This window comes from Triplophysa rosa, linkage group LG4, assembly GCF_024868665.1.
Source record: "Triplophysa rosa linkage group LG4, Trosa_1v2, whole genome shotgun sequence".
NCBI classification, from domain to species: Eukaryota; Metazoa; Chordata; class Actinopteri; order Cypriniformes; family Nemacheilidae; genus Triplophysa; species Triplophysa rosa.
The window spans coordinates 23,716,378-23,731,087 of record NC_079893.1 but is presented as its reverse complement, the minus strand read 5'-3'; the positions used below and the strand labels follow the sequence as shown (position 1 = coordinate 23,731,087).

Genomic DNA, 14,710 nt, shown 5'->3' with positions numbered 1-14,710 from the left:
ACTGATTATCATTCACCTATTCATAGTCCTTTGTAAGTTTGACTGATTTTAATATTCCCACATGACACTTTATCAACACTAAAAATCCTCTCTTTAAAAAGCATTTTGGCATAAACGCTAGCAAAATGTGGACTTGTCAAGCAAAAGGCATTTATTTACTGTAAAACGTCATTTAAATTTCAAGTCAAAGTTAAAGGTTTAAAATTTACTCACCCTCAAGTTGTTTCAAACCTGTATAAATGTTGTTGTTCTGCTGAACATAAAAAAGATATTTGGAAGAATGTTTGTAATCAAATAGTTCTGGGGCACTATTGACTACTACATTAGGAAAAAAAATCTACTACGCTCTAAAAAAAATCAGTAAAAATAGGGCACAATATATTAACATGAAGGAATTTTCCGTATTCATTTTTTACTGTTGTTTTACATGTATTTTACATTTTGCACTGCATTAAATTATATTTGAGCATTAACGGAAATGTCTGTAAAATAAAGGAAAATGTTCTGGTAATTTTCTGCCAGTACTTTATCCGTTTTTTATGGGATTTTTTTTACAGTGTATATAACTTTGTGTTCACCAGAACAAAGAAGTGTATGCAGGTTTGAAACAACTTGAGGGTGAGTAAATGATGACAGAATTTTCATTTTTGAGTGAACTATCGCTTTAAGGAAACTGTTCTTACACAGCAAAGCAATTCTTAATAATAATTGTTTAACTAATACTTGTTTTTTTATAACTCTGTCGAAAGCCCATAGTCAGATGCCTTCCTCCCCAGGCCTCCCAGTCCGGGTCACTGTACCCTCCCCATGGCAGTCTCTGCCCCTCTCTCAGGCTGATCTGGGCCTTCTTTTCACCAACTCCAGCCCGTTCTCATCTACCCAGACCCTGCTTCTCATACCTCCATCTGGAACTGCCTCCAAACCTCTTCTCCATGCATCATTTGGCTCTTACTCCATCACACAGGTAAATCACGATTAATTGTGATTCATATTTTTTATCTTAACTGATACTTTTTGGAATCTATTTGTGAGCTGCCAATATACTTCTTTTCTTCAGATGATGATGTCTGAACCCATTCCTCCACTATCCCCATCTCTCTCTGCATCGCTCCTCTCTAAAACTGTTGTGAAAGAGAGAAAGGGGGATGAAGGGAACAGGTATGAGGTGCGAGTGCTGTTTCATATGAGGGGTGATCCTAACCAAGGCACATGTGTTACCCTTCGCGCTTTTAAACAGACTGAGGAGCAAAAAGCGTCCTGCATCACTCAGGTACTGCTTGGTTGGTTTACTCATGAAGAAATATTTAGGCAAAATTACCTTTTTTTTATATTAACTTATAAAGTATATATATATATATTATTTTTGTCTATGTTATATATAGTATTTAAAATACTACTTTATAGCCAGGTTAATATAGGCTAATGCACAATGGTGATATAAATTGATGATGACATGAATGACGTTTTTATTTATTTATACATTTTAATTACATGCAGAAAAATCTGTATATTTTTTATTTATTTATTAAGTTACTTATTTCTGAAGTAATATGTTAAATTCTGCTTTCAATTCTGTTTCTCCATTCACTTCTGCACATTTTCTAAAAATGTTCAACTTCATAAAACATATTTGCTGCAGGTATAAAATTCCATCCATTTTATATATTTTTATTTCTTTTCGCAGCCACCTTTGGGGCTGTGTGTGGTCACTTTGATACTTCCAGACGTCTGGTTTGAGACTTACCAGAACATTCAACCAAACCTGGACCAGCCTTTTCAGCAACATCACTCGAGCAAACACCGTTCTCGAAAGCGTGGGAGATGGCATCAATATATGCCAAGTGGGCTAAGGGCCAAATCTGGAATCCCAACTATTAAAATTCATCTCTACTACTCCTATTCCTTCAGCATTGTATCGAACCTCAAAGCCGGACCCCCCGTGTGTGTGGAGGAAGTATTACATCAGTCAGAGAGACAAATGTACTACATTGGACCTGTGGGACTTGAAGAAGAGAGGACAGAGACAAACAAGATCAAACAGAGCTCTGCGTGTTTAGATGGACAAGTTGAAGAGAAACTGTGGTTGGATTCCAATGTGCTAATTCTATACAGCAAAGGGCCTGTACGTGCGGGACGGCCAATCAGAGTCTCTGTAAACCTGAAGGACAATCTTGATGGAGAGTCAATAATTCTTAGGTAACGTTAATATTGGCATGACATAACAAACCATTTTAAATCACATTTTAAGTATTTATTGTAAATCACTGTTCACCAATTCTTTCAGACTGAAAGTGAAAAAAGGCTTGTTGTCTCTGGTGGTCCACCCTGTTACAAACTCTGACCTGTGGACTGTTAGCGTAGAGAAGACAACAGGTTCTAAACATGATGTTATTTCCATCATTAGCCACAGGACTGGCACTCCTAAAACTGGGTAAAGATAAGTTACTTTAGTAAAGAATGTAATTTAATAACTTGTGAGTTTGTTTGTTTATTTTTGTCCAAATGTCTCTTTTCACTTTCTCCAGGGTCTCTGCTGTACATCAACTAGCTTGTCTCACACTTGAGGGTTTGCACAGAAGCTTTGGAGTAGCGATGACTGTCACTGCTAGCTGGTATGTGGAGTATTCTGGTCGCAGGACTGCGGCATCGCCACACGAGGCAGCCACAAGCTTTTTCTCCTTTATCGACAGAGACGTGGTGGGGATTGCCCCCATCACAGAGGTATAACAAAAAAATGGTTTATTTCCCTACACTGTAAAAACGTGCTGTCTTAAAGTGTAGCCTAAGGGGACCCGTGGTGTATGTAGATAGAAATAGCTCGTTCTAAGGTAATTAAACATAAGGCTTCATTATGTAAGGTCTTTATACACCCCTGAAGACAGTTATGTGTATTATGTTGCATTTCTGTCATTTCTACATTGTAAATGTTTTTTTTAATGTAGTCAACTAAACTTAATTTACTGTGTTAATCCAATTTATTTGACAAAATGATCAAAGTTGACCACATCTGACTGAAGACGAACATTCTGCAGGACAACAAAACTGTGTGATAGCATGCAGTCAGAATGTCCATCAAATTCAAGATGGTTTGGTTCACTTAATAACGAATTTCATTTATTTTTGTGGGTCATTTTTCAGTCAAATTTGATGTGTGATTAATTCGAGATGAATTAGATTAACCTAATTAATCGCGACATCATATAATTACTGTAATTAGGTAAAAATGTTGACTTGCTTGACCGATTAAATTGGCGATTTATTATTAGGGGGGCTTAACCTCCAATGAGGATGTAGCCGCACTCTCTAAGCCAGTAGTTCTCAAACTGGGGGCCCCGAGATGGATCCAGGGACCACAGATTTTGTGGCATTTTATGAAATATAGAAATTGATCATAGATTTTATGCAATCAAACATCAGAAAAATAAGACCACCAGACAAAAGAATTGATGTTTCAGCATTGTATAACCGAAAATGTTTTTGTTTAAATAAAAATGTTACATTTAAGATTATAAGTCTTTTATTTGGGGGGCCGCAAAGCGATGCGCTCTACACAAAGGGGGCCTTACAATGATAAAGTTTGAGAACCACTGCTCTAAGCACCACATAGTGTATACTGTAAATAGACACTCCGAAAAAAACAGCACTTCAACATGAATGACACATTTCTGTGCGCTACAATATAATCATGATCGTTTTCTAATTATGCCGTCATTGGTGTGAAGTGCTTTCATTTAGCTGGAGGTAAACAATACAACTAGTTAACAGTGTGACGAGGGGTGAACGCAGAGAACACTTTTTACAGTGGATGGGAAGGGTCTTGTATCGCTCCTGCGTCACATTGAGTTGCATTTATAACAAAGAATGGCAAAGATGCAGATGTCATGTTAATGCACGCACCTTGTACGCACCTTACACCCCTAGTTTTTACATGAATTTGACTCATCAAAATAAGTGCCCCTGTACAAAACCCACTTCCCTGAGGAAAATGTTATTGCTCAGAGGTTGCTGTTTCATAGCTCAAGAAATATGAGTTGTATTATTATCTCTAATTTTCCTCCTCAAATTGCTTATAAGAGAAATAAAATCTGAAACAAATTAGACATTTATAAAAAAAAAACATTAGCAGTATGGAGCATTAAAAAATGTACATTGTACAGAATACTTAAAGTCATCTGGATTGGTGTACATTTAATGCAAAATGTTTGAGTTCATATTGAAATCTTCAATAATATTGACAGAGATTTGTGCACAGTTTGTGACAGTGTTGAGATCTCTTCTGAAACTCTGCAGACATTTATGATTTCTGGCTCTTTCTCAGGAGAAATACAGTATCTTATAAACAGATCTCACCTGTGATTTTTCTTTCTGAAATGTTTTTCAAGTTTTGCTTTTCCTTACATTGGCAGAGCAACACTATTATCAACACTGCCATCTTAACAAGTCAGCCTGTGTCACTTCCTGTCATTGTCCTAGCAGTGGGCCAAGATGGCAAAGTATATGATGTGACCTCAGCAGTGAAGTGTCATTCAGCCAGTGAACACATTGTCAAGGTAATGACCGTTTACTGTATCAATGCGGTTGTTTCCTCCTTTGCTACTTTCCATACGTTCAGTGTCTCTACTTTTGCCTGACAGGTGTCTCATGACTGCTCTGTGCTTTTTGTGGATGGGAGTGAATCAGGAATGGGCAGCATCTGTGTGGAGGTGGAGTTTTCTTTAGGAATATTTAGTAGCTCTTTGTGCATGGCTGTGTGGGCTCCGGTGGTTCCTCTTCGAGTGTCTCTCTCTGACTCTGTCCTAAGTCCTATTGAAGGTTGGAGCTACTACAGCGAGAACGGGTATGCCAGTGTTTATGCATAGCGTGATGGCATTGATAAATACAATTTTCTCTTTCTCCTTTCACATTTTTTATAATACTTTCCTAGGTGCACACCAGTTTATCAAAGATCCACCATACAGATTTTGGCACGATTCAGTGCCCAATCAGGAGCTCAAGGAGGCCAACCCACTTACTTGCTCGGATCACCTGATTGGTTTGTGGATGTGACTGAACTCATCAGAGATTGGCTGAGGATAGAAAACACACAGATTGCGGCTCTTGATAAGCAAAAGTATCTGGTTGGCCTGAATCCTGGAATTACTTCAGTATATGTTGGTATCTGAATTTATTATTAAAAAGGTTCCTTCTTGGTTTCTCACTTTTTCTTAAAATCATTGTGTAACTTTCTTTTTTCAAGGTAATATCAAGTCAGTGGGACGGCATCCTTGGAAGTGCCGATCTTACTGTGACCTCTGAACCCGTGTCTCCTGGTGACCTCTCGGTTCAGTTGGTGGGAGGACTTGGCCTGTCAGTGAATCTCAGTCCATCTCATCCCTCTATTGTCACAGCAACAGTCATTGCTCACAACTCATTGTACAATCATGGGCAAGTAAGTACATACTGTTTCTGCTTCTTGAAACAGCTTGTTTTAATATGTATTCCCATTCTCTTTACTCTAATGTTTAAGGAAGCGTCCATCAGTGTTTGGATCCAGTTTTCCGATGACACCGCCATATTAGTATCAGCATTTACTGGCATCCCCTATTCTCTCCGGCTGTCCTCATTGGCTGATTCTGTGGTTACCGTGACACTTGCTCCATTCCAGCGCATTCTGGCGCAAGGTGATGGCGGAGGGCCTCTTGTGAAAGCTGAGCTGCTGGTCACCACCTGTGAACAAGTATCTAACCACATAGAGCTGGAAACTATCCAAGAAGGAAGTAAAACAAGAAGACTGGCTAAAGGTTCTGGTTGGATAAGAGTGAACCTGAACATGGATGCTTGGTCGATAGAGAGTGAGGAATCTAACTTTGAGATGCTTGATGTGACTGATATGCTTGTCGATTCAAATAAGAATTTGTATGAGGATTTTGAAGATGATCAAATTGCTGTAAACTTCACCCGTGATTACGATGGTGGTGATGAAAACTATATGTTTAAAGAAAATGACTTGGAGCAGGCGGTTCTGATCCCCAATCATGAGGATAGTGCAGTGTACTTCTCTCCTGGTGTCGAAAAAGAGAGGAAAGATATGAAAACTGTTGATAGACAAGTAGAGATTGGCATTGGAGCTGTACTTTCCCTTCTTTGTCTCTCCTGTCTCCTTTTCCTCATTAACTGCCTGCCATGTGCATTGAAAAAACAGTGGACCAGAGGAACACAAGAGAGAAATGCAAATGACAGTTTGGAGAATGAAGAAACTGGAGAAGAGCAAGAAGAGGGAGAAAAAGAGAAAACCGTTCAATGAAGTGATGATCAGTAATGACAGTGGAAATTACTTTTTATTTCAAAAAGATGAATTGAATAATTTTATTTACCTAGGCTAAATAAACAGCACAAAACAGGCTACCTAATCAAATAACTGAAGTAGCAGTCCCTGGTGGTCTAGTGGTTAGGATTCGGCGCTCTCACCGCCGCGGCCCGGGTTCGATTCCCGGTCAGGGAACGTGACTTTTTCCCATTTTGATTGCCTGAGTTATGTTTATTTTTTCATCTTGTTCAAATTCAGCACCACATACATCTTTTTAACTATGCTTCCTATAATAGCTCCAAGAACGATAACAGACCAGAGTACCCAAGGAGGCATATAATGTTAAAAACACATGTAAAGTATATGCATTAAAATTGACAATGAACTCAAACAGTTTTATAAAGAACAGAAAATAAATGTCAATCCACACTAATCGTAACCACATTTAATAATCGGGCTATACAAATTCTGCACCACGTGTGTGCAACTAGCAGAGTGGCGCAGCGGAAGCGTGCTGGGCCCATAACCCAGAGGTCGATGGATCGAAACCATCCTCTGCTAAGCATTTTTCACGATTAACCAGATGTCAACGCAATTTTTTTCTGAATGTACATTTTGCAGGAAATAACAGTGCCTTTCTGTATCTGCAAAGTCTGACTTCCAGTGTAATTTAGAATACCACTTAAAAAGAATTGCAGAAAAAGTTATTTAACACAGATGTCAATCAAAATGTATCTATTTGCCGTTTACCAGCTATCGTATTTCAGACGATCGTGTTGAAAACTGTTTTTCCGACAAAACTACTGGTGAAAAGTGTATGCGCCCAACGTGGGGCTCGAACCCACGACCCTGAGATTAAGAGTCTCATGCTCTACCGACTGAGCTAGCCGGGCTGCTGACAAAGGCCTCTGCCAAACTCGTAACACCTGATTCCTGTTGTAAAGCTAAAGCTATATATATATATATATATGTGTGTATATTGCATTATAAATAACGTAACTATCAGGTTTAAACATAGACTAAAAATTACACGTTAAGCAAGTACGACAATGCAATGCAAAAGACAACATGCTTCTGTGTATTTGTGCTTTTGCACCACCAGCTGTTCATCTTTAATATTACAATTCACGGACATGGTGGAACAGTAAAACATTTTTTTCTTTCTGCCTTCTTGTGTAAAATTTGCTACACATTTATTTTCGTAGTATGAACACCAAGCCACTAGTTGTTAAACAATGGTTGGTTTACAAAAAAGCGTATGTTGGGAAGCCCTGCATGTCACGAGATGTCTTCACGAGACACCTCCACAGGCGGCTGACTGTTGATGCGTTTTCAGGTTGCAGATCCAGGCGAATCGCCTCCCGCAGCGGTTACATATATATGGTTTTTCTCCTGTGTGAACTCTCTGGTGTTTTTTCAGGTTACCTGCTTCTGTGAATAACTTCCCACAAATATCACACTTAAAAGGCTTCTCCCCTGTATGAACCCGCTGGTGGGCCACAACATTGGACATCCCAGCGAAGGCTTTTCCACAGAATTTACAAATGTAGCCTTTTCGCTTATCTTTCTCTATGTGTGGTGGAAGATTCATTCCAGCGAGAGAAACACCAGGCTGGGAAAAACTAGGCATTATTTGGGTACTTGTATTGTTAAAATACGAGGGGTTTGTTGTACCTGCCGTTTCTACCTGAACTCCTTCTGGCCTACTGATGTGGCCTGACAGTTCAGATTGACTGTGCTTTAAAATATAACCTTGATTCCATGTTTCTTTTTCTCTGATGGGCCCTTCTGGTGCGTCTGCATTTCTAACACAATGGGTTCGGGAAGATAATGGTCCTTTTAATCTACCTTTCGAGCCTCTGACTGATAATACAGGCTCTGACTGAACTAGCACACAGTCTTGATCTTGGTTAGAGTCTTTTGTATAACAGCAGGATGAGGAGCTGGCGGTCTCTGAGTTCCAGCGTGTGAAGCGATCTTTATGCTCTGCTGGTCTTTCATACAAACAGTTTGTTCCGATCTTTTCTCTGCTGAGTATAGGCTGGTTTGTGGGTAAGGTACTGCTGTTCACTGCTCCCTTGTGTCCTGAGTTCATGTAGGATGGTTTTTCTCCTGTTAGAGGTTTGCTGGGTCCAACAGCAGATGTGTGGTACCGGTACTGCTTGGAACTACTGGATTCCATAACATCTGTGGTGAATGAATTGAGAAACATTTTTTAATCATTAAGATAAGATCATTTTAGGGCACTCATTATCTATTATGTATCTTACAATTAGTAAAGAAAAAGTGAATGGAGTAAACCAAACAACTTCTTAATTCGCAACTATTCAGTTACCCTGTATCTCTACTTCAATTGATGGTGAGATGTCGGTCTTCTGGCATCTATCAAATCCATTTTCCTGCAAATGGGAAAAATCCAAATCTACAAGCTGGAAACAAAATAACAATGCGTTTTAAAAATAAAACAAAATAACACCACGGTACAGCATTACCCTCTGACGTTTCCATAATTCTTCAAAATATCTCCTTTTGTGTTCTGCAGAAGAACGTTAGTCATACCAGTTTGAAATGACAAGTGTGTGAATAATGATGACTGAAATTTCATTATTGGGTGAACTATCCCTTTAACAAATGATTTTAGACTGTGATGCTTTGTGCACAGGTGTTCAAGTTTTGCAAGACGATCAACAGTCAAGTAACTGTTGACAAACTGTTACCTTGTCAAAAATAAAATATAAATGTAACTAAGCTGTGCATAAGGGATATGTCCATTTCAGATTACTTAGCCATTTTTCGTCTTTACCAATAAATTGTGAATAACAAACCTTCTCCGCTCCAAGCGTCACTGTGTTTTTGGTTGGTGAGGTAGAAAGTGTTCTGCTACAAATGTCTGTATCTGACTCTACTAAAAAAAAACAGAAAATAAGAGCGAACGCTCGCTTAAGTCATTTTGATATATCATTTCTTGACAGTAATAACAGTAAGTAATAACACTATCCTTGCAGCTTATATAGAATTGAGCATCAACTCACCATCATGCACCATCATTATGGGCTCTTGTTTCTGGCTTTCTTCCCACTGGTTGTTCAGATCCTTCTTTAGAACTAATGTTGCTGGTTCCCCATCTCCATCTTCCTTTTGCTGCTGAACACATGAAACAAGGACTTGTGTTACAACATGACCCTTGCTGGTACATGGAACATTAGGGAATTCATTTAAATATAGAGATCTTCAAATAACTATAATATGGATATAGAGGCAAGTTATAAATAATAAGGTTATAAAGTTGAAGGCTAGATTTTATATAGGTTTAATATTTTGTTCAATAAATAAATACAACTGCACACATTTTCTATTACTTTAATGTACGTCATTGTTGAGCAGTATGGATTTAAGCAGGATTTATTAATAGTTGTGTTTATAAATGACAATGTATTGAATTTAAAGAGAAAATATATAGAGAACTTTGGATAAAAAAAATTACACGGATATAACTACTCATAAAAAAGAACACACGATAGGTGCAGAAATGTTTATTTAAACATGTTAAATACGTTAAATATAGCAGAGTTGCTTGACATTGTATTCTCATACAGAAAACCACAGAATGCGCATTGGGTGATTTTACAAGTTATACAGAACTTTGACCCATATAGGTCAAAACCAACACAAATTGTATAATGCAAGTAACATTTAATCTAAGAGATTAAGCAATTATTATTGCTTTCCTGTAGCTCAGTGGTTAGAGCATGGCAACGCTAAGGTCACAAGTTTGATACCAGGGATTGCACATACTCAAACACAAATGTATAGTATCATGCAATGTTAAGTCGCTTTGGATAAAAGCTTCTGCCAAATGCGTAAATGGAAATGGATTAGTAGTTCACATCTTCTGCATTCATATTATCTCTAACCTTTAATAAATGATCTTAATCAGTTATTGATTCCCGCTTAAGACACCAGTTCATCTGTCATTAACATATCAGAATGATACTTCTGCTGGTGGTTTTTGAGGTTCCGTATCCAGGCAAACGTCTTCCCACACAGGGAACAACTACATGGCCGTTCTCTTGTGTGGACCTTTTGGTGTTTTCTAAGGTTTCCTGCCTCTGCAAAGAGCTTCCCACACGTGTTACACTTGAATGGTTTTTCGCCCGTGTGAATCCGCTGGTGAATCACCACCTTTTTGGGACGATTAAAAACTTTGCCACAGTATGTGCAGGCAAATAGTTTCTCATTACGCACTTTGTCATGTTTTGTCCGACAGGCTCTTTGTTGGTCGAGGCTGACATCTCGGACATGGCTGGACGTCCCTTGATTTTTCGAAGATGTGGATGCTACAGCTGTAAAGTCACTTGGCAACAGGGGCAGATTGGAGAAAGACATGAAGGCACCGCCATCCTGATATTCCTCCCTCCTGTAAGGTGGATAAACACACGACGTCTGGCGTTCCCTTACTTTGTTAGGCCACACAGAAATCTCTTCTCCTTCCTCTGCAGAGTCAACTTCTATGACCTCTGAATGCTGTACAGGACCTGCGATCTGACTCTCAGTCGGTCTTGCGTTGCTCACATACGCACAAGAAGGCTGCTGCAAGTCTACATTGTCACTGCCTTGCATTAAATATTTCTTCATAGGACTGGATTTTTCACAATTTGCTTCGGCATTTAATTCTATGAGCTCTTGGGATTTCCCTTTAACACTTTCAAACTCTGGCTCAGATTTAAGCGCAGTGTCAGATCCACTGACCTCCAAAATATGCTGCTGTACCCCAGACACCTGATCTGACTCATCTGTCACCATGTGATCACCAAAATCTGCCACTCTAGCCTGTGAAGTCTGTGGAAGTCCTGAAAGAGAAACAGCGTACAAACAAATGTTAAGATGTGTTGATGTTAACCCAATTTCAAACACCAAATTTTTTAACATCAGTTATGACTTGTGGTATTGTATAATACGGTAAATGGACAAAAGATAATGCGATGCTACTTGGTAATAATTATAACGACCAACTTGTTTAGCTGTTGAATTAAATATGCTTCCATCCACTCACCATCTCTGATGAAAAGTCTCGGCTGTAGTTGGTTCTCCTCAAACATCTCCTCCTTTATCAGTACTGTGTTAACTTCAGATACTACTGGATCTTCAACCTATCATGGAGGAAAAGATATAACACGTCAAGATATCTTGTGTACAGCAATGATGAAAAACTGCATTTTAGATTTATAAGGTTTGCACATTATTAATAAATATATGCATTTGCCAGATGATTTTATCCAAAGTGACCTATTGTTCATTCAGTCTATTTTTAGCAGTACGTGTTTGCTTAAAATAAATACGTTTTGTCCAATTTAAAGCTGCTATCCGTAACTTTTGCCTCTATATCACCACCTATGCTTGAAGGTTACTTTATGTACTTTACATGGGTTTAAGTCAAATGACATCAAACTGACATTTTCAGCAAAATTGCACCTGACAACTCAACTTATAAATCATAATTTAAAGCTTACTGTTGCAAATCAGGGCACGGTAATAGTGTCGATAGTTATTTATGTACTTGGTAAATGTTTAGTAAACCATTACAGATTGCGGCTTTAAATAACCTTTTTTTATTATAAGCATTTTTTGTATTTCACTTAAATTAGTCTTGCCTTGTGATAACATTTTTGAATATTTAGACTTTTTACAAATTATAGACCACTTCGCAAGATATAAACACTGGTCCAGAAGCACTTCCGATTTTAGTTTTTATTTATTAGCAGTATTTTTTACCTTACATATATAATGTAGATATCTGTTTAACATTTTAAATTGGTTATAAATATTCGGTTTGTTGTATTTTGTTCAATTACGTCATCCAAAGTGGTCTATAAGAGCTTAAAAAGGCACACATAAATAGTAATCGTTCTTTTTTTAAGTACAACTTATATTTAGAATATAATATAGTTATTTATTTAATAGTAGTTTTAGTAAATGATAGTACCTTTAGCTATCTCTGAATTTTTTATAGCCTCCAAAAATAGAAAACGTCACGATTACGGTTAATCGAGTTATCGTAAAATCAACAGCTTGAGCTTACCTACCGTTCTGTTATTGTTTGTAACAGTCTTCTGCTGACCAGTCGAGTCTGTACCTCCGCCTCTCCACAATCCTGTGTTAAACGGGGCTTCATACGAGACTGGGTGTGTAAAAACAATAGAAACAACATAACAACTTTATAGCTTATTGTTTTGACAGAGACACTACGGGCTATAAGCATCACACAACGTCTATTCGTCACCCACCGTTTGTTTGGTTCCTGAATTTGTATGACAAAGCGGCGCTGACTTGAACCCTGTTACCGCGATTCAGTGCGCTAATCCTCCTCTCCGCCGACCCCCGTGCCATCTTTAGCTCCAGTATATGAAGCTTTCTCTTCATGGCTTTGTTTTCACGCTGGCATTGAGTCATCTGCAGGTTTATAACAGCATAGTCGTCGTCTACGAGTTTACATATCTCAGCCACGGCTGCATTCGCAAGCACCTCCATAATGGAAGCTAACTGTGTCTGGAAAGCGATGCGGTTTGCCATGGCTAATGTTTTAAATTCCCGCACGACGTCTCAGATAACGTGTTAGGGCTACGCGAAAATGCTACAAAAAAATATTTGATATTTAAAAAAGATCTCTGAAATTTGTGCTAGAATGGAATCACTTGCCCAGGCTAAACAATAAACATCGCAGAGCACTTCCGGTCAGTAGTAGTGACGTAGAAGCCATAATGACTGTGATACAGCGCACGCTGATTTTCTGTTCTGAATTTGCATGTAAGAGCTGTGTAAGCAATACATTTAGACCGATAAATGAATTAATAACCTTGGTAAATTAATTAATTCATTTATTATTCAGAAGAATTTCCGAGATTTGAGCTGTGTTTGAAACCACCGTTTTCTGCAAAAGACACTTTCAATATAACAATATTTTATTCATACACATACTTAATGTTACATGTAACATCTTTGGATTAAACTCAGAGGTTTTTGAAAGAAAAATGTTTAAAGGGATATACTTCACCCAAAAATGAAAGTTCTGTCATCATTTACTCACCTTCGAGTTGTTCCAAATCGGTATACATTTATTTGTTCTGATGAACAAAGAGGAAGATATTCGGAAGAATGCTTATAATCAGACAGATTTTACCCCCCATTGACTACCATAGTAGGAAAAAATGCAATGGTAGTCAAAAGTGCCCCAGAACCGTTTGCTGTACATTCTTCAAAATGTAATTTTTCCTACTATGGGAGTCAATGGGGGGCAAAATCTGTCTGTTTATAAGCATTCTTCCGAATATCTTTCTCTGTGTTCATCAGACTCGAAGGTGAGTAAATTACAACATTGTTTTCATTTTTGGGTGAAGTATCCCTGTAATGTTTAGTTAAAAACAAGAGATAAAAAATAAAACATATTTTGGCACAATATTACACAAAATACATTTTTCATGATGTATTTCCCAGACACTTTTTATCCGGTGGAAAATGTAGAAAATGTAAATGTAATCCAGAGCAATTTACAGACAGTAGGCTACATTTAAGGAATATACATTTTCAGTTTCTTGGGAATTGTATAGTACAATGCAATGTAAGTCGCTTTGGGTAAAAGCGTCTGCCAAATGCGTAAATGTAAATGTACAGTGCCCTCCACTATTACTGGTAAATATGAGCAAAGAAGGCTGTAAAAATAAATCTACAGTTTGTTCTTTTGATCTTTTATTTAAAAAAATCTACAATATTCCAACATTTCATTAAAGTAAAACAGTTTGAAGTGGGGGGAATATCACATTATGAAAAAAATGTTTTGTCTAATGCACCCTGGTCACAATTATTGGCACCCTTAGAAATTCTTATGAGTAAAATATCTCCCAAGTATATTCCCATTAATATTTACATTTTCTTAGCACACCAAGGTGACTAGAAACATGATGTTGTCCAGTCATGAGTTCTTGTTGCACAGGAGAATAAATATTAGTAACACAAAGCCCAAACCCCCTTAATCATTTATCACAATGGATAAAACCAAAGAATATGGTTCTGATGTGCAAAACAGTTCTGTTGAGCTACACAAAATACAAAATGGCTTTAAGGAAATAGGAAAAAAAATCTCATTTCCAACATCAGGGCAATGATCAAGAAGTTTTAATGGACTGGAGAAGTTGAAAATCAGCTTGAAACAGGATGTGTGTCTATATTGTCTCAATGCACAGCGAGGAGAAGAATTTGAGTGGCCACCTCCATCACCACAAGTTGTTTGGGACACTGTTCAAGAAACCAATCTTCTGCTCTCATTCAAAAACAAACTCCACCATATTAATCTGCCATACTGGAACTTCAACCAGGACTGGGTTCTATGGCCATATGAAATGAAAAAGAGTTTTCTGGGCAGAGATAACA

General features: G+C 37.9%; 2 protein-coding genes and 3 non-coding genes across 9 annotated transcripts; 3 read left to right on the top strand and 2 right to left on the bottom strand.

Moving 5' to 3' along the window:
* The first annotated feature begins 760 nt into the window (after positions 1–760).
* tmem132a (transmembrane protein 132A) lies at positions 761–6,417 on the top strand. Its single transcript, XM_057331764.1, has 10 exons — positions 761–964; positions 1,058–1,270; positions 1,685–2,196; positions 2,285–2,431; positions 2,526–2,721; positions 4,407–4,550; positions 4,635–4,837; positions 4,925–5,150; positions 5,237–5,428; positions 5,507–6,417. The coding sequence occupies exons 1-10, from the start codon at positions 761–763 to the stop codon at positions 6,281–6,283; spliced, it is 2,814 nt and encodes a 937-aa protein (XP_057187747.1). The 3' UTR covers positions 6,284–6,417.
* trnae-cuc (transfer RNA glutamic acid (anticodon CUC)) lies at positions 6,410–6,481 on the top strand. The gene has a single exon. It is a non-coding gene; the product is annotated as a tRNA-Glu (tRNA).
* Positions 6,482–6,775: 294 nt separating this feature from the next.
* Positions 6,776–6,847, top strand: trnam-cau (transfer RNA methionine (anticodon CAU)). The gene has a single exon. It is a non-coding gene; the product is annotated as a tRNA-Met (tRNA).
* A 259-nt stretch (positions 6,848–7,106) lies between these two features.
* On the bottom strand, positions 7,107–7,179 carry trnak-cuu (transfer RNA lysine (anticodon CUU)). The gene has a single exon. It is a non-coding gene; the product is annotated as a tRNA-Lys (tRNA).
* A 166-nt stretch (positions 7,180–7,345) lies between these two features.
* On the bottom strand, positions 7,346–13,014 carry si:ch211-89o9.6 (zinc finger and SCAN domain-containing protein 4). Of its 5 annotated transcripts, none has more exons than XM_057331686.1 (8): positions 12,571–13,014; positions 12,370–12,464; positions 11,340–11,436; positions 11,036–11,136; positions 9,319–9,430; positions 9,112–9,188; positions 8,622–8,715; positions 7,346–8,473 (listed from the first exon to the last, which is right to left on the bottom strand). In XM_057331686.1, the coding sequence occupies exons 1-8, from the start codon at positions 12,854–12,856 to the stop codon at positions 7,578–7,580; spliced, it is 1,758 nt and encodes a 585-aa protein (XP_057187669.1). In that variant the 5' UTR covers positions 12,857–13,014; the 3' UTR covers positions 7,346–7,577. The 5 variants fall into 5 exon arrangements, with proteins under 5 accessions (XP_057187669.1, XP_057187671.1, XP_057187666.1 ...); XM_057331688.1 differs by having other exon boundaries at positions 8,622–8,685; XM_057331683.1 differs by having other exon boundaries at positions 7,347–8,473; positions 9,112–9,191.
* Positions 13,015–14,710: the final 1,696 nt, after the last annotated feature.

Bases quoted from the DNA above. Each gene is read 5' to 3' on its own strand.
- si:ch211-89o9.6 (XM_057331683.1), bottom strand. From the start codon at position 12,856: ATGGCAAACCGCATCGCTTTCCAGACACAGTTAGCTTCCATTATGGAG. The intron at 11,137-11,339 runs GTGAGTGGATGG...TTTCTCTTTCAG, and splicing joins GAGACTTTTCATCAGAGATG to GACTTCCACAGACTTCACAG. The intron at 9,431-11,035 runs GTCAGTGGATCT...TCATGTGTTCAG, and splicing joins TACAGCAGCATATTTTGGAG to CAGCAAAAGGAAGATGGAGA.
- tmem132a (XM_057331764.1), top strand. From the start codon at position 761: ATGCCTTCCTCCCCAGGCCTCCCAGTCCGGGTCACTGTACCCTCCCCA. The intron at 4,551-4,634 runs GTAATGACCGTT...TTTGCCTGACAG, and splicing joins CCAGTGAACACATTGTCAAG to GTGTCTCATGACTGCTCTGT. The intron at 5,429-5,506 runs GTAAGTACATAC...CTAATGTTTAAG, and splicing joins CATTGTACAATCATGGGCAA to GAAGCGTCCATCAGTGTTTG.